The sequence below is a fragment of the Bison bison genome, unplaced genomic scaffold (genome assembly GCF_000754665.1).
Source record: "Bison bison bison isolate TAMUID 2011002044 unplaced genomic scaffold, Bison_UMD1.0 scf7180017864365, whole genome shotgun sequence".
Classification (NCBI taxonomy): domain Eukaryota; kingdom Metazoa; phylum Chordata; class Mammalia; order Artiodactyla; family Bovidae; genus Bison; species Bison bison.
The window spans coordinates 3,282,292-3,309,888 of NW_011494937.1; the positions used below are offsets into that span (position 1 = coordinate 3,282,292).

Genomic DNA, 27,597 nt, shown 5'->3' on the forward strand with positions numbered 1-27,597 from the left:
CCTAAATTTGCTGGCATATTGAGTGCAGCACTTTCACAGCATCATCTTTCAGGATTTGGAATAGCTCAACTGGAATTCCATCACCTCCACTAGCTTTGTTCATAGTGATGCTTTCTAAGGCCCACTTGACTTCACATTCCAGGATGTCTGGCTCTAGGTCAGTGATCACATCTTCGTGATTATCTGGGTCATGAAGATCTTTTTTGTACAGTTCTTCTGTGTATTCTTGCCACCTCTTCTTAATATCTTCTGCTTCTGTTAGGTCCATACCATTTCTGTCCTTTATCGAGCCCATCTTTGCGTGAAATATTCCCTTGGTATCTCTAATTTTCTTGAAGAGATCTCTAGTTTTTCCCATTCTGTTGCTTTCCTCAAGGAAGGCTTTCTTATCTCTCCTTGTTATTCTTTGGAACTCTGCATTCAAATGGGAATATCTTTCCTTTTCTCCTTTGCTTTTCGCTTCTCTTCTTTTCACAACTATTTGGGTGCAGCCAAAAAGTAAAAAAAAAAAGCAGTGGACAGGAGGACAAGCTTTCAAGGGTCACTGCAGTAACAGGACAATGACCTTGACCATTCCCAGGCCCAAACAGGCATGAGGCAACTTGATACTGTGTGTCTGGAGAGTGAAGTCAGAAGTCAGGGGTCACTGAGTGATGGGATGTCAGGACCTTCACAGAGCCCTGTGGTCTGCTTTGTAGTCGGCCTAGCAGATGTCCCCTGTTCATTCAACTTATAAACCCTTTTAAAGCCCCTTCCTTTTTAAAAAACTTTTTATTTTATATTGGAGTATACCCAATTAACAATGTGGTGATACTTTCATGTGGACAGTGAAGGGGTTCAGCCATAGATAAACACGTATCCATCCTCCTCCAAACTGCCCTCCTATGCAGGCTGCCACATGGCACTGAGAGGGGTTCCCTGGAGCACCTTCCATTTTTGATAATGTGATAAACAAGTCAGAGTAAGCCTCATGGGATTTCCTTGTGCTTGTACAATCCATTGAGGTTATCCAAGGAGACAAAGGATAAATAAACAGGTAAATAGAAAATAATATATATAGATAATGATGTAATTACATAAATAGATAATGATGTATATGATTTAAAATATTAATGAAGTAGGGCTATGGGCTAGAGTGAGCCTGAGGCTTCTCAGAGGAGGTGACATTTGGAGCTAAGATGGAAATATTCATAAAAGACCTGGAGCCAGGCAAAAGGCAAGGAGGAAAAAGCATACTTGGCACACTCGGGAGAGGAAAGCACATGTGCAAAAGCCCTGAGACAGCAACTGGCTTGATATTTTTGTCACAGGCCAGTGTTTCAGAAGCCAACATGGAAAATACGTGAGATGGGTGTGGCCAAATGTTAGGGCCGTGGTCATTCAGAGCTTTATAGACCCATTTCAGAAGTTAGGGTTTTAATCTTAGAGAGATAGGAAGACACTGCAATGCTTTGTAGCAAAAATGATGTGATGTGATGTCCTTTTTTGATTTCTAAATTTTCTCTGGCTGCTGTGTAGAGATTGGGCTGTAGGTGGGCCAGACTGGAATTAGGGAGACCAGTGAAGAGACATGGAGACCATCTGGGTGAGCGATGGCAACAATTATCATTACTCTTTAGGAGGTTTTTATTCTGATCAGTCTATCTGTCTTATATATTTTCAGTTAGTTTAATTCTCACCTGATCATCCCAAAGGGAGCACAAAAAATTTTCCAAGATTATGAAATGCCTTGTTGTTGTTTAATTGCTCAGTCATGCCCAATTCTTTTGTGACTCCAGGGACCGTAGCACGCCAGGCTCCACTGTCCTCCACTATCAGAATTTGCTCAAATTCATGTCCATTGAGTCAGTGACACTGTCCAACCATCTCATATCTGCTGCCTTCTTCTCCTTTTGCCTTTAATTTTTTGCATCAGGGTCTGTTCCAATGAGTCGACTCCTCACATCATCTGGCCAAAGTATTGGAGCTTCACCTTCAGTAACAGAGGAGGAAATGGCAACCCACTCCAGTGTTCTTGCCTAGAGAACCCCTTGAACAGTATGAAATGCCTAGGTCACAGGAAAATGCCAACCACCTACAGAAAAAGATGGAAGTGCCAGCTGACCAACCTGTCACCCCATAGTAACCTTTCTCTTCCTTCTAGGTCTGATATCAGGTTTTCATGGTGGGAAACAATGCGCCTTTTTAATTATTATTTTGTTTTTGGCTGTACTGGGTCTTTGTTGCTGTGTGTGGATTTCTCTAGTTGCAGCGAGCAGAGGCTACTCTCTAGTCGCAGTGTGCAGGCTTCTCATTTCAGGGGCTCCTCTTATTGTAGATCACAGGCTCTATGACACACAGGCTTCAGTAGCTGCAGCACGTGAGCTGAGTAGTGTGGTGCATGGCCTTAGTTGCTCCTTGGCATGTGGAATCTTCCCAGATCAAGTATTGAACTCGTGTCCCCTGCATTGGCAGATGGATTCTTAACCATTGGACCATGAGGGAAGTCCACAATGCATCTTTAAAGAGGTCCATTGGCTTTGTGTGAGTCTGGAGGTCCATGGGGTGAATGGGAAGAACTGCTGGGAGCAGTATTTCCTCCTCATCAAGACAAACAGGACAGCTGGGACAGACAGATGCTATGGTAACAATATGCAAGATTTCTGCTCTGAGAACTGCAGTTGTGTTCTTTGTTTTGACAGGGGTCCAAGGAGTCTCCCTCAGAGTTCTGCTTTTCTCCCACACCTATTTGAGCTCCCATAGGTGTCTCAGCTATGAGCAGCAAATGGGTGCCTCTCAAGTGTCCTCTAAGTGTTCCAAAAAGATGGTGAATGTGATAATTAGAATGAAGACAAGGAGGACAGCAACTGTGTTATGAACCTTTGTGGAGGGCATCCTATGTCCCAAGTCAGAGCTTATATAGCTTGTTTCATTTCATCTGCATAATCACCCTCAAAATCTAGGTGCATGCTCTGTTATTGTTATTGTTAAACTTTTTCTTGGAGTATAGTTAGTTACAATGTTGTGTTGATTTCTGCTGTGCAGCAAAGTGATTCAACTATACATATACATATATCCACTCTTTTAGATTTTTTTCTCATTTGGGTCCACAGAGCACTGAGTAGAGTTCCCTGTGTTTTGCAGTAGGTTCTCTATTTTAAACAGAGTATCAGTAGTGTATATGTAGCAATACCAGTCTCCCAATTCATCTTATCCTTTCTCCCCTTGATATCCATAAGTTTGTTCTGTGACTTTATCTCTGCTCTGAAAATAACTTCATTTTTTAAAGATTCCATGTATAAGTGATATTATGATCCTATTTTTCTGCTTTATTATTATTTTATAGAAAAGAGAAGGAGCTATGAATTTTTATGTAATTTGTACAAGTCATGAAGTAGAAAGGTGTGAAGCCAAGTTTAAATCAGGCCATCTGACTCCAAACACAGGGCAACTGAATGGTATTCTCCCTCTGTCAACTAGACATTTCACTTCCTGGACACTCCAGGAAGAGATTGCCTGCTCACTCTGCTTTCCCTTTGGGGGTTCCGGGGAGACCACAGTAGGGAGCAGTGGATGGCACCTGATGCATCAACTAAGGAATTGCTGTGATCACAGGCAGAGAGCATGGGAAGAGTTGTTCAGTTGACAAAAATTGAGTTTATTATGGATGGGAAGATGTTTTTGTTTATTTTGTGTGCAAGAATCCTGGTCATTTTATAGCTGACTAAAGTTATAAATGTAGATCTGTTTTAAAAAAGGTTTAAAACTTCTGTAGGTGGTAAACCCATGTTCATAGCAGCATTATTCAGAGTAGCCAAAAGATGGAAAGAACCCAACTGTCCATAAACATATGAATGGACAAAGAAAATGTGTAATGTACATATCATGGATATTCATTGGAAGGACTGAAGCTTCAATACTTTGGCCACCAGATGCAAAGAGCCAATTCATTGGAAAAGACCCTGATTCTGGGAAAGATTGAAGGCAGGAAGAGAAAGGGTTGACAGAGAATGAGATAGTTGGATGGTATCATTGACTCAATGGAGTCAATGAGCAAATTCTGGGAGACAGTGAAGGACAGGGAAGCCTGGCATGCTGCAATCCATGGGGTCACAAGAAGTCAGACATGACTGGGTAACTGAACAACAACAAGACACACACACACACCCACACACACAACTATTTTCTTGTTGAGATTCCATTTCACTTTCATAGTATTGTAACGGTTGTATTGTAGTGTCTGTGTCTTGCATGTCATCTAGTTGGTGCAACTGTTTGGTGTTTGTGTATATCCCGTTTTACGTGTGTGTGTGTGTGTTTTGTTGGCTGTTAGAATCTCAACTGTCTCACCTTTAAAATGGGAATAGATTCATTCCTATTGGAAAGATTATATGAGATAACAAAGAGCAGTTAGCATAGGCTTACCATAAAATAAGCACTCAAACATCAATTATATTTTCATATGTATTCAATCATACTTTATCCAATTTAAAAAACACTGATGGTGGTACAAACATATACACAACACAAATCCACAGTGAAACACATAGAAATAAAGTGAACAATCAGGAGTTTAAACATGCTATGCCAACATTGGAGATAACAAAGCTATAGTAAATTTCAAATTGAAGTTTTGAACTCACCAGTGTGGAAGTAAGAAGACCAAAGACATAATTTTTTGAATAGCAGATGGGGCAGAAATTACTGGGAGATTGTTTGAATGTGGATTAAAACCTGGAAGAGGGAATTCCCTGGTGGTCCAGTGGTTGGGACTCATCACTTTCACTGCCATGGCTCAGGTTCAATCCCTGGTCAGGGAACTAAGATCCTGCAAGCCATGAGACACAGCCAAAAAAACAAACAAGCAAGCAAACAAACAAAAAAAACTAAGAGAGGAAAAAAAATCACAGATCTTACAAGATTGGGTGAAAAAAACAAGATGATTTGAGATATGCAAGAGTAATTCTTTCCTTTTTTGTTGGCTGGGCTTGGTCTTTTTTGCTGCACGTGAGCTTTTCTCTAGTTGCAGCAAGCGGAGGCTACTCTCTAGTTGCAGTGCTCAGGCTTCTTTTGTTTTGGAGCACAGGCTCTAGGGCATCTGGGCTTGAAAGTAGTAATGATGCATGGGCTGAGTTGCCCCATGGCTTGTGGGATCTTAGTTCCTGGGCCAGAAATTAAACCCATGTCCCCTGCATTGCAAGGTGGGTTCTTAACCACTGGTCCACCAGGGAAGTTCCAAGAGTAAGAATGTCATCACCGACTCAATGGACATGAGTTTGAGCAAACTCTGGGAGACAGTGGAGGACAGGGAAGCCTGGTGTGCTGCAGTTCATGAGGTCGCAAAGAGTCAGATAGGACTTGATGACTGAACAACAACAACCCACAGAACCTCTTAGTCCTGAAGCCATTGGAATTATCACAAACAAGAGGTTGTTCTGTTGAGGAGCCTTCTGAAGGCTCCCTTCACATCCTTGTTCCTCAGGCTGTAGATGAAGGGGTTCAACATGGGGGTCACCACGCTGTACATCACGGAGGCCACTGAGACTTTCTGGGGGGAGTGAGTCACTGCAGAAGTGAAATGGACCCCCACACCTGTCCCATAAAATAAAGAAACGACTGAGAGGTGAGACCCACAGGTGGAAAATGCTTTTTGCTTTCCCCCAGATGAGGACATCTTCCTTATGGATGCAGCAATTCGTGAGTAGGAGAAAAGAATCCCAATGAGGGGGAAAACACCCAGAACACCAGTCATAAAATATATCAAAGTCCAGTTCAGGAAGGTATCAGAGCAGGCCAATTCAAGAATATGTGTCAGTTCACAGAAGAAATGTGGAATTTCAGGATCTCTACAGAAGGTCAGGTGCTTCATCAGACAAATGTGAAGGAGGGATGTCAGGACACCAATGAGCCAGGTAATAAAAACCAGCCAACCACAGAGGTGTGGGTTCATGATGACCGTGTAATGCAGAGGGTGACAGATGGCCACAAATCGGTCATAGGCCATGGAAGTCAGGAGCAGAGTGTCCAGGATAGGAAAAAGCATGGAAAAATACACCTGAGTGAGGCAGTCCATGTAGGAGATGGCTTTGTTCTCTGTGTGGATGCTCAGTAGCATCTTGGGGACTATGCTGGTGCTGAAACAGATGTCAACCAAGGACAGGTTTGAGAGGAAGAAGTACATGGGGGTGTGGAGGTGGGAGTCAAAAATGATGGCCAAGATGATGAGCAGGTTGCCAAGCACAGTGACCAAGTACATGGACAGGAACAGCCCAAATATGAGGGGCTGCAGTTCTGGGTCCTCAGAGAACCCAAGGAGAATAAACTCTGAAACTCCTGTTCTGTTTCCTGCTTCCATGTAGCTGATATATCTATGAAGGAAGAGACAAGAGCAGCAGGAATTAGCAGCAAACTGGCATCCTCCACATATTAGAAATATTGATCATGACTTTCACTCAAGTTTTAATGTTTATGAAGTTTGCCATTTTGTCTAAGCATTGGAGCTTTGTTCACTCAAAAGTGAAAACCTGTTTTTATTTTATAGCTTATCCTAATTTCTTGTATTAAGTATCCATTTTATGACAACAAAATGAAAATAGAATCCTATAAAATGGAATCTGGCATTCCTGACCACTTCTCTGAAGGATCTGTTTTATAACAACCCTGTCAGATGGTTATGGATTTTCACAATGGGGACAAATCAACATGATAGAAATAATGTTGCTTCTGTGGGATTGAAATCCTGCACATTTGGGATCCTGCCAAAAGTGCAGGACTTCAGTCTAAAGACTAGGGAGCATCAGGGCTTCCCTGTGGCTCAGTGGTAAAGAATCCACCTGCCAACACAGGAGACATGGGTTTGATTCCTGGTCTGGGAAGATCCCACATGCCACAGAGCAACTAAGCTCCAGCACCGCAACTACTGAGCCTGTGCTCTAGAGCCCAGGAGCTGCAACTACTGAGACCTGGGTATCCTAGAGCCCATGCTCTGCAACAAGAGAAGCCACTGCAAGGAGAAGCCCATGCACTGCAACTAGAGAGTAGCCCCAGCTCACCATAACAGAAAAGCCTGCACATGGCAGCAAAGACCCAGCACAACCAGAAATAAAAATATAAAGACTAGGGAACATCAGACAAACTCAAGTCGAAGGACATTTTACACCATGCCTGACCTGCCCCTTTCAAAAATGTAAATGCCAACAAATTCAAATAAATTCTAGCAATTGTTCTGGATTAAAGGAGATTAAAAAGACATGTCAGCTGAATGTAATCATAGATGTTCTTTCGCTGCAGATGGAATTATCAGGATAACTGTCAACATAGACATGAGTTCTGTAAATTTAATAATAGTATATAAATTTTAATTTTATTATTTTGATAATTGGACTATGGCTGTGTGAGGCAATGCCCTTGTTTCTAGTGAATTTTGAAGACTTAGAGATAAAGAGATCCCATATGTACAGTTCTATTTTCTCTTAAGTGGTTCTGAAAATTTTCACCAAGAGACACAGGCACACACACACACACACACTTACAAAAGGAAGAAGGAAAAGTGGATTAAAAAAAGTAAAGATGTTAAAGTGTTAAAATTGGGGAGATCTAATAGAAGATATACATAAGAACTATTTGTTCTTTTAACCTTTCTGTAAATCTGAAATGAGGTTAAAATCAAAAGTTAAAAAGTATCCCCTTCACATTATGCCCAGTAGTACAGGGCAGAAAAACAAGAAGAAAACCCTTTGTGAGATGCTGTCAGAAAAGAGTTAGGCTCCCTGGTAGCTCAGATGGTAAAGAATCTGCCTGCAATGCAGGAGACTAGGCTTCAATCTCTGGGTGGGGAAGATCCCCTAGAGAAGGGAATGGAATGGCAACCCACTCCAGTATTCTTGCCTGGAGAATTTCATGGACAGAGGAGCCTGTCAGGCTATAGTCCAAGGGGTTGAAAACAGTCAGACACAACTGAGCAACTAACACTTTCACTTTTCAAAGAACACTGCAGCTGGGGTCACCACTCACAGATTTTGGAGCCCACAGTCACACTGTCCTAGAAACCTCAGCCTGAGGAACTTAGTCTAAAATGGTCCCCGATGAACAGTACCCTAGGTCCCAAGCAGAAGCAAACACATCTCTGGAAGGTGCTTTCATCCCAGGATCTTCTCCTCAATGTCCAGAAGGGAGACAGTTTTGCAGTATCCAGAAGGGAGAAGGTCTGCAGTTTTTCTTTCTTTTAACACTCTTTCCAGGTTTTCCTGTACACGTTGCTCCTCCCAACCTCCCAGTCTTATTTAGCATCATACCAGCCTTTCACTCTCAAAGCCCCCAACATGTTTGCCTTTAGGAGTCCTAAAAACGCTAGGATTCTTCCCCCAACCATGCCTGTGGAAGTGCTGCCCTCTCTGATGAGATCCTCCTCCCTGCTTTGGTCATCTTGTGGTGACTCCTGTCCTCATCTCTAAGATGAACCCTCCCTGCCCACCAACTGCAGTTCACTAATCCATGCCTTTAGAACCCTTTCTACTTTTCTCCACTAAACAAATCATAGTTATGTTTTTGCATTTACTTATGGAATTAATTGAGCTGTCCCTCTTACTGAATCATAAATCACGCAAGTTCAGATAACACATTACTCACCTTTGTATCCCCAGGGCTGTGTTATCAAAGAATATGGAAAGCTGAATGAAGGTTGAAAACAGATATCATTAAATGTAATAGAAATGGGAAATCTACAAGTTAACCTCACACTGACTGTAGCTGCACCAAGGTAAAAAAGGAGTAGTGGACACCTTACCTTTGACAAAGGAGGCAAGAATATGCAATGGAGAAAAGACAGTCTCTTTAACAAGTGGTGCTGGGAAAACTGGTCAACCACTTATAAAAGAATGAAACTAGAGCACTTTCTAACACCATACACAAAAATAAACTCAAAATGGATTAAAGATCTCAACGTAAGACCAGAAACTATAAAACTCCTAGAGGAGAACATAGGCAAAACACTCTCCGACATACATCACAGCAGGATCCTCTATGACCCACCTCCCAGAATATTGGAAATAAAAGCAAAAATAAACAAATGGGACCTAATTAAACTTAAAAGCTTCTGCACAACAAAGGAAACTATAAGCAAGGTGAAAAGACAGCCTTTAGAATGGGAGAAAATAATAGCAAATGAAGCAACTGACGAACAACTAATCTCAAAAATATACAAGCAACTCCTACAGCTCAATTCCAGAAAAATAAATGACCCAATCAAAAAGTGGGCCAAAGAACTAGACATTTCTCCAAAGAAGACATACAGATGGCTAACAAACACATGAAAAGATGCTCAACATCACTCATTATCAGAGAAATGCAAATCAAAACCACAATGAGGTACCATTTCATGCCAGTCAGAATGGCTGTGATCCAAAAGCCTACAAGCAATAAATGCTGGAGAGGGTGTGGAGAAAAGGGAACCCTCTTACACTGGTGGTGGGAATGCAAACTAGTGCAGCCACTATGGAGAACAGTGTGGAGATTCCTTAAAAAACTGGAAATAGAACTTCCATGCTAATGCTAAGTCACTTCAGTCGTGTCTGACTCTGTGTGACCCCATAGACGGCAGCCCACCAGGCTCTGCCATCCCTGGGATTCTCCAGGCAAGAATACTGGAATGGGTTGCCATTTCCTTCTCCAATATATGAAAGAGAAAAGTGAAAGTGAAGTCGCTCAGTCGTGTCCGACTCTTAGCGACCCCATGGACTGCAGTCTACCAGGCTCCTCTGTCCATGGATTTTCCAGGCAAGAGTACTGGAGTGGGGTGCCATTGCCTTCTCCGAGAACTGCCATATGACCCAGCAATCCCACTTCTGGGCATACACACTGAGGAAACCAGAATCGAAAGAGACACATGTACCCCAATGTTCACCGCAGCACTGTTTATAATAGCCAGGACATGGAAGCAACCTAGATGTCCATCAGCAGACGAATGGATAAGAAAGCTGTGGTACATATACACAATGGAGTATTACTCAGCCATTAAAAAGAATACATTTGAATCAGTTCTAATGAGGTGGATGAAACTGGAGCCTATTATACAGAGTGAAGTAAGTCAGAAAGAGAAACACCAATACAGTATACTAATGCATAGATATGGAATTTAGAAAGATGGTAACGATAACCCTGTATGTGAGACAGCAAAAGAGACACAGATATATAGAATGGTCTTTTGGACTCTGTGAGAGAGGGAGAGGGTGGGATGATTTGGGAGAATGGCATTGAGACATGTATAATATCATATAAGAAATGAATCGCCAGTCCAGGTTCGATGCAGGATACTGGTTGCTTGGGGCTGGTGCACTGGGACGACCCAGAGGGATGGTATGGGGAGGGAGGTCCGAGGGGGGTTCAGGATGGGGAGCACGTGTACTCCTGTGGCAGATTCATGTTGATGTATGGCAAAACAAATACAATATTGTAAAGTGATTGGTCTCCAGTTAAAGTAAATAAATTTAAATTAAAAAAAGGAGTAGTATGAAGTTATCTGATAAAAACCACCACAATATTGTAATTATCCTCCAATTAAATACATTAAAAATTAATCTGAAAAAATCCAACGTAGCCCATTATGAATTAATATTGATCTGATGAGTGCAAAAAATATTTAATACTAGTAAGTCAGATAACAACATACTTATATCAATAGATCAATGCACAAAATAATGATAAGTTTCAAACCAAGTTTCATTTAACAAAATTTAAGTCATTGATGGGAAGGGAACAGAGCAAAACATCAGTCACCTAAGAACAGAAGAGTACTGCCCACAGATGATAAAGTACAGCTATGTTAACCGAGTGTGAAAGAAAGTGAAAGTGTTAGTCGCTCAGTCACGTCTGACTCTTTGCGACCCCATGGATCATAGCCAGCCAAGCTCCTCTGTCCTTGGAATTCTCCAGGCAGGAATACTGGAGTGAGTTGCCATCCCTTCTCCAGAGGATCTTCCTGACCCAGGGATCGAAACTGGGTCTCTTGTATTGCAGGCAGATTCTTTACTGTTTGGGCCACCATGGAAGTCTGAGAGTCATCATTAAAACTTAAAAAAACCAAAACCAACCAATAAAATGCAGAAAGGGGAAACTGTGCCAGCTGTTATAACTATTTAACATTGTTTCTATTAATTCAAAAGAAACACCATAAAAAAGTAAACAAGGTTTAATATTAGGAAATGAAAACAAAATTGGTCACTATCAGTTGCTGGTATGATATGAGACACCAAAGAAGGTCAATTTAAATAGAATTTGAACTAATCAGTGTCATCAGCTTTCTTGGATTTTCAAATAATCATTACAAAAGATAAGAGAAAAAGAGGGACTGTTCATAATTGCAGTGACATATAGGCACACCTGGCACAGAAAGGGGGTTTGATGCATATTTGTTGAACCAAAGAGTGTATGCTGCTGCTGCTGTTTAGTCGCTCAGTCGTGTCCGACTCTTTGTGACCCCTTGGACAGTAACCCACCAGGCTCCTCTGCCCATGGGATTTCCCAGGCAAGAATACTGGAGTGGGTTACCATTCCCTTCTCCAGGGGATCTTCCCAACCCAGAGAGTGAATGTAGGTCTCCTGTGTCTCCTGCATTGGGATTCTTTACCACTGAGCTACCTGGGAAGCCCTAAAGAGTGTACACAACCTAGTAGAAAGCAAGTGACCATGGGGGTGAGGTAGAGAAGCAGATATTTGCTGAAGCAGAGATTCTTCAATGAGAGCCTACATCAGAATCACCTGGAGGCCTTGTTAAAATGGACTGTTGGGTCCCTTCCCATGAGTTCCTGTCGTTATGATTGAGCAGGATCTGAGAGTGCATTTCTGTCATATTCCTGGGGATATTCTGCTCCTCTAGGAGCCCCACTTTCAGAACTACTGTGAGTGAAAGTCACAACCCCATGGACTATACGGTCATGGAATTCTCCAGGCCAGAATTCTGGAGTGGGTAGCCTTTCCCTTCTCCAGGGGATCTTTGTAACCCAGGGATAGAACCCAGGGATTGAACCCAGGTCTCCTGCATTGTAGGTGGGTTTTTTACCAGCTAAGCCACAAGGGCTTCCCTGGTGGCTCAGACGGTAAAGTGTCTGCCTGCAATGTAGGAGACCTGGGTTTGATCCCGGGGTCAGGAAGATGCCCTGGAGAAGGAAATGACAACCCACTCCAGTACTCTTGCCTGGAAAATTCCATGGATGGAGGAGCCGTGGGCTACAGTCCATGGGGTTGCAAAGAGTCAGACACGACTGAGCAACTTCACTTTAAGCCACAAGGGAAGCCCAAGAATACTGGAATAGGTAGCCTATCCCTTCTCCAGCAGATCTTCCAGACCCAGGGGTCAAACTGGGGTCTTCTGCATTGCAGGCAGATTCTTTACCAACTGAGCTATTAGGGAAGCCTGAGAGGTACTGTACTAGAGAAGAATAAGAAAGGTATTAGCAGGTGGATTGAAAACACTTACTACATCTGAGAGAGTGGCAATTCTTGATACTGAGAAAGTCACTAGTTTTTAGAGGGGCTGAGGCAGACAGAAAACAATTGTAATGGAATAAAATAAGACAAATAGCTAGGAAAATAAATTCTAGAAATTTAACAGGAAACCATCTTGGGTTATTATCTATTATGTTACCTCCTTCTGGGAAGCATCACTGTTTTGATTCTCCTTTTTATACACAGCACTCACTCATACAGCAAGATCTTCTTGGCTGGGATTGCTCAACAAAATGCTTGTGCAGCCTCTTCGCCTCTGTCTCTTGGATGCTGAAGACAGATTCTCCCAGGGAGATGGAACCTGTCACAAAGCCATGACTGTGGGAGTTACCCATGTGGTCTCCTGGTCAGGCATCACTGAACTAGGGTGAGGCTGGTAGGGAGGTATTTACAGTTTCTCCAGCCCCAGGGGGAAGAATTCTCACCACTCATCATTAAATAAATTGTTCCTTTGGTGCTCTGCTCTTCAAGTTATTCAGCTCCCTTTGGGTGGAGAGGAAATGGCAGAACAGAATGGTGTGTGCTCTAGGAAGGCAGCTTTGGGGCTAGATGGATCTCTCTCCCATTACCACCCTCTTCCTTCCTGGAAAAGCTTTCATCATTTTTGATTTGGCTTCGAGGTAAAGAAGTTACCCCTCAGGAATGTGTCTCTGATGTAAAGACTCATCTCCCTGTAGACACACCACTTAGGGTCACAAAGTAATACAGAAGAAAAGAGACACATCTGTCTCAGTGAATTCCTCATGACACTGGATATTTGTTATGTAGACAAGAGTCTTGTTTCAAGAGAGGGTCATCAACTGTGTTAAATGATGCTATGAGGTCGAGGAACAAAGGCTGAATGATAGCCTGTAGATTTAGTGACATGGAAACAGTGGAAAGAGCAATTTTGGTAGAGTGCTGGGGAGGGGCCTATTTGCAGAGCTTGGGAGTGATGTGGCAATGAGGAATTTGACCCTGTGAGTTTAAAACATTCTGCCAAGAATTTTGTTGGTGAAGGGAAAGAAAGAGACAATTATTTCTATGGTGTTTTTTTTTCTTTTTTTTCCATTTCAGACATGAGAAAATATTTAGATGGCAAAAGGAATGCTTCACTAGGCTGTAGCAAATTAAATTGGTACTGTGTCATTTAATGAAAATGATATCTGATATATTTCTAAATGAATGAATCATTTATTTTATAAATTATTCTTAGTTTTAAGTAATCGGTCATCTTTAATTAGTTGATAACAGAGCTAGAACAGTGAAATCAAGGATGTGGTGTTATCACAAGTTTCATGGGTTAAAGTAACCTCCCATCACCAAGAATAACATCATAAAATTATCAGTTTTCTACTATGTATTGGGTTTTAGGATCTTTATTTTGTAAGATTTTAATGGAAGAACATGAATGAACGTATTGGCCAACCCAATATATATCACTTGACAAAGATATGTAAACTCAATGGTATAACCCAAGAGCCACTGGAACTAGAAATGCAAGATGTCAATATTGTGTAGGGAATTTCTTCATTCCTTTCAGTAAATAGTCTTAGACAGCAGCAAATTCCATTATGGCAAGATTCAAAAATATCTTTGCCATCACTCTGTATTTTTTTGTTTTGTTTTAAAATTTATTTATTTTGTTTTTGGTTCTGCTGGGTCTTTGTTGCTTTGGTGAGCAGGCCACTCTCTAGTTTCAGTCGTGCTCAGGCTTCTCAATGAGGTGGCTTCTCTTGTTGCAGAACATGGACTCTAGGGCACGTGGGCTTCAGTGGTTGTGGCATACAGGCTTTGTTGCCCCAAGGCATGTGGGACCTTCCTGGACTGGAGATTGAACTAGTACCCCCCACATTAGCAGGCAAATTTTTTTTTACTTTAAAAAATTATTTTATTTTATTTTTTATTTTTTTAAGCAGGCAAATTCTTAACCACTGGACCACCAGGGAAGTCCCATACTTATTTTCTAAACTAGAAAAATAATTGTACTATAATTAAAATAATAATTTCAGTGTAATTACCAACTGCAGTGTACATGGTATCACTGTAACTTGTACTTTATATTCATGTAAAGACATTATAATGTTACATTATTGCATGAAAAGATCATTCATGGAGTGTGTAGCCCTTCACTACTAGTGAGTGAAATAACCAGCCAGAAAACACCTGTCAGGTGGTGGTAGGTGCTCCCAAGAAGTGTGACAAGTAATGCTTTTAATCAAATGCATTGGTAGTTTTGAATAACCTAAAAGGGTTATTGTTTCCAAAGGCCAGGACTTCCTTTCTTCTAGCTAATGTTGTATCCCTAAGGACAAAATCACTTCAAATGAAACATTATGAACAATGGAATGTATTTTAACCTATGGCTGGAAATTTTCTCCTGGCTTATTTCTTCAGCTTATTTCTTGCTGCTGCTAAGTCACTTTAGTCATGTCCGACTCTGTGCGACCCCATAGATGGCAGCCCACCAGGCTCCCCCGTCCCTGGGATTCTCCAGGCAAGAACACTGGAGTGGGTTGCCATTTCCTTCTCCAATGCACGAAAGTGAAAAGTGAAAGTGAAGTCACTCAGTCGTGTCCGACTCTCAGAGACCCGATGGACTGCAGCCTACCAGGCTCCTCCGTTCATGGGATTTTCCAGGCGAGAGTACTGGAGTGGGTTGCCATTGCCTTCTCAGGGGATCTTCCCAACCCAGGGATGGAACCCACATCTCCTGCTTGGCAGGTGGATTCTGTATCATTGAATCATCTGGGAAGCCCATATATTCACCATTATTTTTAGTAAAACTGCTCAAGTTTTAATACTTGTGGAACTTTGGAATGTCCACTGATGGGAGGTGCAAGCCAGGGTGCTGGGCATCAGATCCCCAGTCTGTATCATACCAGGTGTGTGACCTTAGAGAATTCATCTGACCTTCTTGTACCTCAATTAAAGTAGAGGATAAAGTGGTACCTGCTACCTAGAGCTGTGGTAAGGATTAAATGAGGTACTATCAGGAAAGTGAATAAGAGTGCCTGATACTATTATATATTCAATAGCCATCGTTGTTGTCAGTCAAGAAGCAAGTTGTCCATTATTTAAGAGACCAGAAGTGCTGAAATGCCAAGGGTACTGTGGTAGGGGGTTGGAACAGGGGAAAAAAGCATCTTAGAGCATCCCTGAGGGGATACAGCCAAGAGGAAGCCTCAGGAGCTGTTTCCTGGCCACATAGAGGTGACCCTGGAAGTGCAGCCTCCAAGCTTCCCTTTTCCTTCCATCTCTCCACTCACCACAGGGTGGTGAGGGAGGCAGAAGCACTCAGTGAGAAAGTGCTTCTCCTTTTAGGATCTATGGCCACCACTCTGCTCAGACCTGCCAAATACTCTCTATTAAGGCAGAACCTGAGAAGCAGGACTTTGAGGCATTCAACATGCTGGTGGTGATTTGGGATTTACACTGAGGAGTGCAAGAAAGCAAAGTGCCAAACTAAGAGAAGGTATGATATTCAACTAGTTAACAATGCGGCATGGGCACAGGCTTACCCAAGATCTGAAGGCTGCAGGTAATAATCCTCTAGTTTCTGGATCATTGGGAATACGTGGGGTACATCAGGCAGCTGCTATCTGCCAAAGATACGGAAGTGTTATGGTGCACAGGGACGCTGCGCTTTTCCACACCAGATGAATGTCTCAGATTTGTTTGTTTCTAATCCCTTATGGCAGGAAATGCCTAGTTAGAAAGAAAAATCTAGAAATAAACTCACCAAAATGTTAACACTATTTACCAAATAGAAATGAGAGGAAAAGATGAGGTGGACACTTGACTTTTTTAAAAATGTGACTTGCAGGATCTTAGTTTCCCAAGCAGGGACTATACATGATCCATGGCAGTTAACGGGCTTCCCAGGTGGCACTAGTGGTAAAGAACCCACCTCCCAATGCAGAAGACATAAGAGATGCGTGTTCAATCCCTGGGTCTGGAAGATCCCCTGGAGAAGGAAATGGAACAGAGGAGCCTGCTGGGCTATGGTCCATAGGGACTGCAAAGAGTTGGACACGACTGAAGTGACTTAGTGCACAAGCTTGCATGACAGTTAAAGAACCGAGTCCTAGTCACTGGATTGCCAGGGAATTCCCTTGACTTTTACTTTAAAGTTTCTGTATTATTTGAAAAAAAAAAAAAGATTTTACCATATAGCATATAATATTTAATATTATATTGGTCAGTGACAGCAAACTAATAAAAAGAGGTGAAGAGAAAACAATAAAAGCATTTCACTACTTGAAATCACTTTGGATTTGAACAGTTTATCACCTAGAGCACATAAAAATTTGAAAGTTTGTTGAAACACATTTTTTGAACAGAGGAGGGTTTGGCTGAATAGACATGTTCTAAGCTTGGACCATTTTCTAAAAGAGGGAAAAGCATGAAGCAGTTATAAACCTGTAAATGGCTTCACTATGGTGATATGCATCTTCTGGTGATATGAAGCAAATGATAAAACATGTGAATCAATTCTTACATGAGAAAGTAATGACTGTTAAAAGCTTGGCTTAGCCCATGGAGAATGGAGTATTTTGAACTACCTTTATTTCCTTTCTTCATATCTTTATTAGACCCAATGGACTATAAGTCCATGGAATTCTCCAGGCCAGAATACTGAAGTGGGTAGCCTTTCTCTTCTCCGGGGGATCTTCCTGACCCAGGGATCAAACCCAGGTCTCCGGCATTGCAGGCAGATTTTTTTACCAGCTGAGCCACAAGGGAAGCCCAAGAATACTGGAGTGGGTAGCCTATCCTTTCTCCAGTGGATCTTCCTGACCCAGGAATTGAACCAGGGTCTCCTGCAATGCAGGCAGATTCTTTACCAATTGGGCTATCAGAGAAGCCCTTACTAGGCAAAACAGTGATTTATCTTTTTTTTTTTTTTGCTAGCCACTATTTTTTTTCTTTTTAATTTAATTGGAGGCTAATTACTTTACAATATTGTGGTGGTTTTTGCCATACATTCACATGAATCAGCCATGGATGTACATGTGTTCCCTATCCTGAACCCCCCCTCCCACCTCCCTCTCCATCCCACCCCTCTGGGTTATCCCAGGCACCAGCCCAGAGCACTCTGCCTCATGCATCGAACCTGGAGTGGCGATCTATTTCACATATGTTAATATACATGTTTCAATGCTATTCTCTCAAATCATCCCACCCTTGCCTTCTCCCACAGAGTCCAATAGTCCGTTCTTTACATCTGTGTCTCTTTTGCTGTCTCGCATATAGGGTAGTGCCAAAGAATGCTCAAACTACCACACAATCGCACTCATCCCACACGCTAGTAAAGTAAGTAATGCTTAAAATTCTCCAAGCCAGGCTTCAACAATACATGAACCGTGAACTTCCAGATGTTCGAGATGGTTTTAGAAAATGCAGAGGAACCAGAGATCAAATTGCCAACATCTGCTGGATCATCGAAAAAGCAAGAGAGAGTTTCAGAAAAACATCTATTTCTGCTTTATTGAGTATGCCAAAACCTTTGACTGTGTGGATCACAATAAACTGTGGAAAAATCTGAAAGAGATGGGAATACCAGACCACCTGACCTGCGTCTTGAGAAACCTGTATACAGGTCAGGAATCAACAGTTAGAACTAGACGTGGAAAAACAGACTGGTTCCAAATAGGAAAGGAGTACGTCAAGGCTGTATATTGTCATCCTGCTTATTTAACTTATATGCAGAGTACATCATGAGAAATGCTAGGCTGGAAAAAGTACAAGCTGAAATCAAGATTGGTGGGAGAAATATCAATAACCTCAGATATGCAGATGACACCACCCTTATGGCAAAAAGTGAAGAAGAACTAAAGAGCCTCTTGATGAAAGTGAAAGAGGAGAGTGAAAAAGTTGGCTTAAAGCTCAACATTCAGAAAATGAAGATCATGGCATCTGGTCCCATCACTTCATGGCAAATAGATGGGGAAACAGTGGAAACAGTGTCAGACTTTATTTTTCTGGGCTCCAAAATCACTGCAAATGGTGATTGCAGCCATGAAATTAAAAAATGCTTACTCCTTGGAAGGAAAGTTAGGACCAAACTAGACAGCATATTAAAAAGCAGAGACATTACTTTGCCAACAAAGGTCCGTCTAGTCAAGGCTATGGTTTTTCTAATGGTCATGTATGGATGTGAGAGTTGGACTGTGAAGAAAGCTGAGCACTGAAGAATTGATGCTTTTGAACTGTGGTGTTGGAGACTTTTTTTTTTAATTTAATTTTATTTTTAAACTTTACAATATTGTATTAGTTTTGCCAAATATCAAAATGAATCCGCCACAGGTATACATGTGTTCCCGATCCTGAACCCTCCTCCCTCTTCCCTCCCCATACCATTCCTCTGGGTCGTCCCAGTGCACCAGCCCCAAGCATCCAGTATCGTGCATTGAACCTGGACTGGAGACTCATTTCATACATGATATTATACATATTTAGAGTCCCTTGGACTGCAAGGAAATCCAACCAGTCCATCCTGAAGATCAGTCCTGGGTGTTCATTGGAGGGACTGATGTTGAAGCTGAAACTCCAATACTTTGGCCACCTGATGTGAAGAGCTGACTTATTTGCAAAGACCCCCAATGCTGGGAAAGATTGAGGGCAGGAGAAGGGGACGACAGAGGATGAGATGGTTGGATGGCATTACCGACTCGATGAACATGAGTTTGGGTGAACTCTGGGAGTTGGTGATGGACAGGGAGGCCTGGCATGCTGCGGTTCATGGGGTCCCAAGGAGTTGGACACGACTGAGTGACTGAACTGATATAGGGTCATTGTTACCATCTTTCTAAATTCCATATATATGCGTTAGTATACTGTATTGGTGTTTTTCTTTCTGACTTACTTCACTCTGTATAATAGGCTCCAGTTTCATCCACCTCATTAGAACTGATTAAAATGCATTCTTTTTAATAGCTGAGTAATATTCCATTGTGTATATGTACCACAGCTTTCTTACCCATTCCTCTGCTGGTGGACATCTAGGTTTCTTCCATGTCCTGGCTATTATAAACAGTGCTGCAATGAACTTTGGGGTACACGTGTCTCTTTCAATTCTGGTTTCCTTTTTTTTAAAATTAAGAATCAAACTTTAATATTTCAAGGACACCCCAAATGAGTTACTGGTGGGGTTACAGAAGCTTTCATTCAAGCCACCACAGAGAGAATATTAAAGTTGAAGCAATCATCTCTTTGGATACATAAAAGCTATATAGTAAAGCGTGTCACAAAGTGGAAAAAGGGAGGCATTCAGCAGAGCAAAAACAAGCAGCAGACTGATTGTCCTTACAAGAGGGCACGGAAACTCATTTTGGAGTTCACAGTGCCAGGAAATAGAGCTGATTCAGGCAAAAAAAAATTTTTTTTTCATTGATTCTTATTACTGCTAGCAAAGGCAAGCTCAAAGAAAATCAAGGTTCAGATTTCTCATGACTGTAGTTGGATTTGCAACAAAGAGAGCCTTTGGTCACTTCTCATATGTAGGCTGAAAAAGAAGCAGTGAGATTTTAGCCAGTGATTTGACCCCAGGCTGACACCTCAGTGCCCAAGGTCTGAGCTCCTCAGGGAGGACGGCCTGGAATTGCTCCTGCACCAGCATCTCCACAAGCTTCTCCTTTATGTGAATATCAGGTCGCAGCCACTGTCCAGAAAGCTGCTGGAGATGTCTCAGGATACCCCTGGGCCCAGCTGCATCTTCATAGTGGAACTCCCGGAACCTCTGCCTGGAGGCTGCAGGGTTGAGAGGACTCCTTCGGGGCACGGTCTCTAGGTCATCTTCATCCAGGCTCTCTGGTGGAACCTGGACCTGGGGCGGTGCTATCAGGATGTCTTCTGGCTCCTCAGCCATCCTCTCATTTGGTGGTGACCTTATTTCATCATTCTGGACTTCTCCATCTCTTTGCATCTCTGGATACCCTTCAGTCTCCATCATAGAACTCTGCAAAAGGATTTTTCAGACGCCTGTGCAGGTGCCCGTTAGAAGGCCGGGTGAACTGGGGAAGGAGAGAAGCGAGACGCCAAGCCCCACCACTGGCTCCAGGAAAAAGGTCAGTTCTGGTTTCCTCTGTGTGTATGCCCAGCAGTGAGATTGCTGGGTCGTATGGCAGTCCCATTTCCAGCTTTTTGAGGAATCTCTACACTGTTGTCCATAGTGGCTGTACTAGTTTGCATTCCCACCAATAGTGTAAGAGGGTTCCTTTTTCTCCGCACCCTCTCCAGCATTTATTGTTTGTAGACTTTTTGATAGCACCCATTCTGCCTGGCATGAGATGGTACCTCATTGTGGTTTTGATTTGCATTTCTCTGATAATGAGTGATGTTGAGCATCCTTTCATGTGTTTGTTAGCCATTTGTATGTCTTCTTTGGAGAAATGTCTGTTTAGTCCTTTGGCCCATTTTTTTGATTGGGTTGTTTATTTTTATGGAATTGAGCTGCAGGAGCTGCTTGTATATTTTTGAGATTAATTCTTATTTGTCTTTATACCACAGAGTCTTGACAAAATCTCTCTTTTTTTCCCCCTGATTTTTTTCTTTTTTAAAAAAAACTTTTAATTTTTTTCTCATTTTTCTTTTTTAAAAAATATTATTATTATTATTTACTTTACAATATTGTATTGGATTTGCCATACATCAACATGCATCTGCCACGTGTGTACACGGGTTCGATCCCTGGGTTGGGAAGTTCCCTGGAGAAGGAAAAGGCAACACACTCCAGTACTCGCCTAGAAAATCCCATGGATGGAGGAGCCTGGTGTCCATGGGGTCGCAAAACTTTTAATTTTATATTGAGCTATTGGGCTTCCCAGGTGGCGTTAGTGCTAAAGAACCTGCCTGACAATCCAGGAGACAAAAGAGATGCAGGTTTGATCCCTGGGTCAGGAAGATCCCCTGAAGTAGGAAATGGCATCCTATGCCAGTACCCTTCCCTGGGAAATCCTATGGACAGAGGATACTGGTGTGCTACAGTCTAGAGGGTTGCAAAGAGTCAGACATGACTGAAGCAATTTGATATGCATAGCCAATTAACAATGTTTGTAAAATTTCAGATGAACAGTGAAGGGACTCAGTTTAGTTCAGTTAAGTAGCTTAGTTGTATCTGACTGTGACCCCATGGACTGTAGCACACCAGGCTTCCCTGTCCATCACCAACTCCCAGAGCTTGCTCAAACTGATGTCCATTGGGTTGGTGATGCCATCCAACCATCTCATCCTCTGTCGTCCCCTTCTCCTCCTGCCTTCACTCTTTCCCAGCATCAGAGTCTTTTCCAATGAGTCAATTCTTTGCATCAGATGGCCAAAGGATTGGAGTTTCAGCTTCAGCATCAGTCCTTCAAATGAATATTCAGGACTGATTTCCTTTAGAATTGATTGGTTTGATCTCCTTGCAGTCCAAGGGATTCTCAAGAGTCTTCTTCAACACCACAGTTCAAAAGCATCAATTCTTCAGTGCTCAGCTTTCTTTATAGTCCAACTCTCACATCAATACATGACTACTGGAAAAACCATAGCTTTGACTAGATGGACCTTTGTTGGCAAAGTAATGTCTCTGCTTTTGAATATGCTGTCTAGATTGGTCATAGTTTTTCTTCCAAGGAGCAAGCGTCTTAATTTCATGGCTGCCGTCACCATCTCCAGTGATTTGGGAGCCCTCCCAAAATAAAGTCTATCACTGTTTCCCCATCTATTTGCCATGAACTGATGGGACCGGATGCGACAATCTTAGTTTTTTGAATGTTGAGTTTTACGCCAATTTTTTCATTCTCCTCTTTTACTTTCACCAAGAGACTCTTTAGTTCTTTGCTTTCTGCCATGAGGGTGGAGTCATCTGCCTATTTGATATTTCTCCTTGCAATCTCGATTCCGCTTGTGCTTCATCCAGCTTGGCATTTTGCACGATATACTCTGCATGTAAGTTAAATAAGCAGGGTGACAATACACTGCCTTGATGTATTCCTTTTCCTATTTGGAAACAGTCTGTTGTTTCATGTCCGGTTCTAACTGTTGCTTCTTGATCTGCATACAGATTCCTCAGGAGGCAGGTCAGGTAGACTGGTATTCCCATCTCTTTCAGAATTTTCCATAGTTTATTGTGATCCACACAGTCAAAGGCTTTAGCATAGTCAATGAAGCAGGTGGATTTTCCAGAATTCTCTTGCTTTATCTATAATTCAACGGATGTTGACAACTTGATCTCTAGTTCCTCTGCCTTTTCTAAATCCAGCTTGAACATCTGGAAGTTCATGCTGAAGCCTGGCTTGGAGAATTTTGAGCATTACTTTGCTAGCATGTGAGATGAGCACAATTCTGCTGTAGTTTGAACATTCTTTGGCATTGCCTTTCTTTGGAAAGGGCCTCAGCCATACATATACATGTATCCATTCTCCCCCAAACTCCCTCCCCTCCAGGTTGCCACATAACATTGAGCAGAGTTCCATGTGCTCTACAGTAGGTCCTTGCTGGTTATCCATTTTAAATACAGCAGTGTGTACATGTCCATCCCAAACTCCCTAAATATTCTTCCCCCTCAGCCTTCCACCATAGCAACCACAAGTTCATTCTCTAAGTCTTTGAATCTCTTCCTGTTGACAAAGATCTCGTTTTATTTCTGTTCACGAGGGTGGAGAAACCTGGGAGAGGTTCAAAGCTTCTGGGCCACTGTGAGTAGTCGTGTGAAGAGCTTGTCCATTAACAATGTTAGTTGGGTTTGAAATGTTAGTTGGGTTTGAAATATGTCAGTAGTAGCTTCATTAACAGAAACCCCAAGTGGGAAAACAAAGGAGGTAATGTACCCTTTCTGATCTGTAATGATCAGATCAATTGTGTTTTTCTCTAGTCCTTTTGTTTTCCTCAAAGTAAGAAGGAGATCAGGGAAGAATACTGAATCTGGAGATGAGAGATGGGCTGCTAAGTTAAAAATTCTGTCATTAGAAAGTGAAGTCAAGTGAAAGTGAATTCGCTCTCTGACTCTTTGCGACCCCATGGGCTGTAGCCTACTAGGCTCCTCTGTCCATGGGATTTTCCAGGCAAGAATACTGGAGTAGGTTGCTAGAGAAGTAGGTAAATCATAATAGTAATATCTTTTATTGGACACTTACCACGTGCCAGTATTTTTACATTCATTATGGCATTGCATCGTTATAACCCTCTTAACTAAGAGCTCAGATGGATCATATAGCCCTTCAGTCACACAGCTAAGAAGACATAGATGTGCTCAGTTGCTCAGTTGTGTCCGACTCCTTGAGAGCCCATGGACATAGCCTACCAGGCTCCTCTGTCCATGGGATTCTTCAGGCAAGAATACTGGATTGAGTTGCCTTCTCCTTCTCCAGGGGATCTTCCCGACTCAGGGATCAAACCTGGCTCTCCTGCATTGCAAGCAGATTCTTAACCATATGAGCTACAGGAAAATTACAAAAACTCAAATCTATGTCTGTCTGCCTCATAAAACAGTCATCTTAACTGCAGTGTCAACCTTGTCTCCCTGAAGGAATATTTTAAAATAACTACCAATGAGGATGCTACGTCAATAGGAAGAGGGTGCATTTCCTATAGAAATACATGTGAATGTTCTCTTCAACACAAGTTTTATAAACACAGTTAAACCAACTTCCATAGAAAAGGGAAGATTATCAGAAAATCCATGCATATTTAAACAGAATGCAGGCCAAGAAGGTAACCAGAAGTGTTGAAGGGCTGGTCTCCAACCCAGAAAGCCTCAGAACCAATGTCATCATCTCTATCTCTTTCCTTTTTTTTTTTTTCTCCTTCCCATATTCTCTCATGCCAAGTGATCTGATGTCTCATTCTAAGTACTTGCCTTGCTGCCTTCATCTCTGCAGACTATATTTCCTAACTTTTAAAGTTTATTGAGCCATGATTTCTTTAGGTTTCCACAGCATGTCAGGAACTCTTCTTTAAACTCGTTTACCCTGTCAACAGTCCTATGGAATAAATACCATTAATAATCCCCTTTTATGCCAGTGCACTGAGACAACCCAGAGGGATAGGATGGGAAGGGAGGTGGGAGGGGGGGTTCAGGATGGGGGACATATGTACACCCATGGCTGGTTCATGTCAATGTGTGGCAAAACCCACCACAGTATTGTAAAGTAATTAACCTCCAATTAATTACTTCACACTCCCATGTACTTCTTCCTCTCCTACCTGTCCTTTTTTGACATCTGTTTTGTCTACACCACTGTCCCAAGGATGCTAGTGAATATTCAGACAGAGAGAAAAGACATCTCCTACATAGGCTGCTTCACTCAGGTGTATTTCTTTATGGTTTTTGCTGGAATGGACAATTTCCTCCTGACTGTATGGCCTATGACTGGTTTGTGACCATCTGCCACCCCCTGCACTACATGATTATCATGAACCCCCGCTTCTATGATCTCCTGGTTCTCATGTGTTTATCATTTTATTCAGCTCCCTCTTCCATGTGCTACTGATGATGCGGCTGACTTTCTGTATTGGAACTGAAATTCCACATTTCTTCTGTGAACTGACTCAGACTCTCAAGGCAGCATGCTCAGACACCCTCTCAATAACATCTCTTTGTATGTGGCCACTGCCCTGCTGTGTATGTTTCCTCTGATTGGGATCCTCTTTCCTTACTCTCAGATTGTCTCTTTGTTAATAAAGATGGCCTCCACTGAAGGCAAGTAGAAAGCATTTTCCCCCTGTGGTTCTCACTGCACTGTGGTCTCCTTGTGCTATGGGACAGGCCTGGGGCTTTACCTTACTTCTGCTGTGACCCAGTCTTCCCAGAGAAGCTCCATTGCCTCAGTGAGGTACACTGTGATCACCCTGATGCAGAACCCCTTCATCTATAGCCTGAGGAACAAGGATGTGAAGGCAGCCCTGGCAAGGCTCCTGAGTCTAGGCACCCCTTGTCTGTGATGAGTCACTGATCTCAGAACTAAGTGGACATTGTGAACCCCAAAGACAAATGTTGTAGATTTAAATCTCCTGGTTCCTTTTCTCCCTTAAAAGACATGTTCATTTCTTCTATTCCTAAAGCACCTGTGACTTCACTTTTTGGGGATTGTCTTTTAAGGGTTTTGTTTTTTTTTTTTATGTAGGCCATTTTTTAAAGTCTTTATTGAATTTGTTACAACATTGCTTCTACTTTTATGTTTAGGGTTTTTGGCCACAAGGCATGTGGGATCTTAGCTCCCTGACCAGGTAACAAAGAAGCACGCCCTGCACTGGAAGGGCAAGTCTTACCACTGGGCTGCCAGAGAAGTCCCCACTTCTGTTTTTGTATTAGTTTCTCTACTGTTGTCAGTAAATTTTTTTGACATTTTTCTTTATATGCTGTCCATAAAATTTCATGGTTTTACATGCTTTCTTATAGCCATTCTAACAATTTCTAACTTCAGATTTAGAGCACTTTATCAAGTGCTGACCTGGTAGTCCCCAAATTAGCCTCTCAAACCCTAGTGTTCTTCACATTCATTTGGTTGTGGGCTTGTTATCTCCAAAAGAATTGGGATAGAAGTCATACAATAGACATAACAAAGAGTTTCTCATATCAGGATTGTGTTTATTTCCTCACATGTGTGACTTTATATCTTCTTGAAGACACTTCTTTGAGATATTTTCTCTTTTTCACCCCACTTTTCAAAAGAAGTGGCTTCCCTGCTGGTTCAGACAGTAAAGAATCAGCCTGCATTGGCAGGAGACTTGGGTTTGATCCCTGGGTCAGGAAGATCCCTTGGAGAAGGAAATGGCAACCTACTCCAGTATTCTTGCCTTGGGAATCCCTTGGACAGAGGAGCCTGGCAGGCTACAGTCCATGGGGTTGCAAAGAGTGAGATATGACTTAGGATGAAGCAACAACAACAACAATTTTTTGATTACAGGAAATAGGCTGCATTCAGCTTCCAAGATCTTCCCTGGATTCCAAGGGCAAGTTCAAACAGTTGTTAATTAGGAAAGGGAGGGGATGCAGAGACAAAAGAGGAACAGTCAAGAAGCAATAGTGCAATTCTTAAATCATCCAACATGTACATTACCATTGTAAAATAGGGGATTCCCTGGTGGCTCATATGGTAGAGAATCTGCCTGCAATGTGGGAGACCTGGGTTTGGTTCCTGGGTTGGGAAGATCCCCTGAAGGAGGGCAGGGCAACCCACTCCAATATTCTTGCCTGGAGAACCTCCATGGACAGAGGATCCTAGTGGGCTACAACACATGGTGTCGTAAAGAGTTGGACACACCTGAGTGACTAAGCACAGCGCTGCACATGTAAATAGATGACCAGTGTGAGTTTGATGCATGAAGCAGGGCACCTAAAGCCAGTGTCTGATACAACTTAGAGGGATAGGGTGAGGAGGGAAGTGGGAGCAGCCAGGATTTAGGATGGGTGGGAAATGCATGTATACTTATGGCCAACTCATGTTGATGTTTGGCAAAAACCATCACAATATTGCAAAGTAATTATCATCCAATTAAAATAAATGAATAAAGTTTTTAAAACAACTGAAAAAAAAAAAAAAAAGACCCAGTAGTACAATGTTGGTGCAGGGATATAGGTGAAGATAGTAAATGACTTAGACCAGTGGTATCTGGGGAAAGAGTGCCCCAGGCTGAGGTGAAGGTTAATACAAAGCCCCTGCGGTAGGAGATTGCATGGGGGTGGGGGTGGGGGTTAGCTGGAGCAGAGTGAATGAGGGGGAGCACAGTAGAACAGGAGGACAGGTATCAGGGCTGATCCTACGAGCCTTCCTCTGCCGCTGAATGACTCACACTTTCATTTACTCTGAATGAGATGGGGAGTCATTGCAGGGATTTGAGCAGACATGTAACATGATCTGACAAGATTTTAAAGATCATTCTGGCTGCTGGGTTGAGCATGGGTTGTAGGGTGTAAGTAAGGTAGCCTGTTTGGACTACCTGCAGGCAAGCCTGGTGAGATATAGGTACCTCAGGCTAAGGGGAGGATAGCAGTGTAAGTATTGGGAAGCAGTCAGTTGAGTTGTATTTTGAAGGCAGAACTAAAAGGATCTACTTCCAGGAAGGATACATGTGTGAGAGAAAGAGAAAAGACAAGAATGACTCCAGCATTGGGGCCTGAACAACTGAAAAAATAGAATTGAATTCATTAAGATG

General features: G+C 42.3%; 2 protein-coding genes and 1 pseudogene across 2 annotated transcripts; 1 reads left to right on the forward strand and 2 right to left on the reverse strand.

Moving 5' to 3' along the window:
* Nucleotides 1-5,358: 5,358 nt before the first annotated feature.
* On the reverse strand, nucleotides 5,359-6,394 carry LOC104999874 (olfactory receptor 7D2). Its single transcript, XM_010855506.1, has one exon. The coding sequence runs from the start codon at nucleotides 6,332-6,334 to the stop codon at nucleotides 5,396-5,398; it is 939 nt and encodes a 312-aa protein (XP_010853808.1). The 5' UTR covers nucleotides 6,335-6,394; the 3' UTR covers nucleotides 5,359-5,395.
* Nucleotides 6,395-19,847: 13,453 nt separating this feature from the next.
* On the reverse strand, nucleotides 19,848-20,448 carry LOC104999876 (SCAN domain-containing protein 1-like). The gene has a single exon (XM_010855507.1). It carries the CDS (start codon nucleotides 20,411-20,413, stop codon nucleotides 19,949-19,951), a length of 465 nt encoding a protein of 154 aa, XP_010853809.1. The 5' UTR covers nucleotides 20,414-20,448; the 3' UTR covers nucleotides 19,848-19,948.
* A 1,573-nt stretch (nucleotides 20,449-22,021) lies between these two features.
* On the forward strand, nucleotides 22,022-25,383 carry LOC104999925 (annotated as a pseudogene).
* Nucleotides 25,384-27,597: the final 2,214 nt, after the last annotated feature.

Coding starts and splice junctions, on each gene's coding strand:
- LOC104999874 (XM_010855506.1), bottom strand. CDS start 6,334: ATGGAAGCAGGAAACAGAACAGGAGTTTCAGAGTTTATTCTCCTTGGG.
- LOC104999876 (XM_010855507.1), bottom strand. CDS start 20,413: ATGATGGAGACTGAAGGGTATCCAGAGATGCAAAGAGATGGAGAAGTC.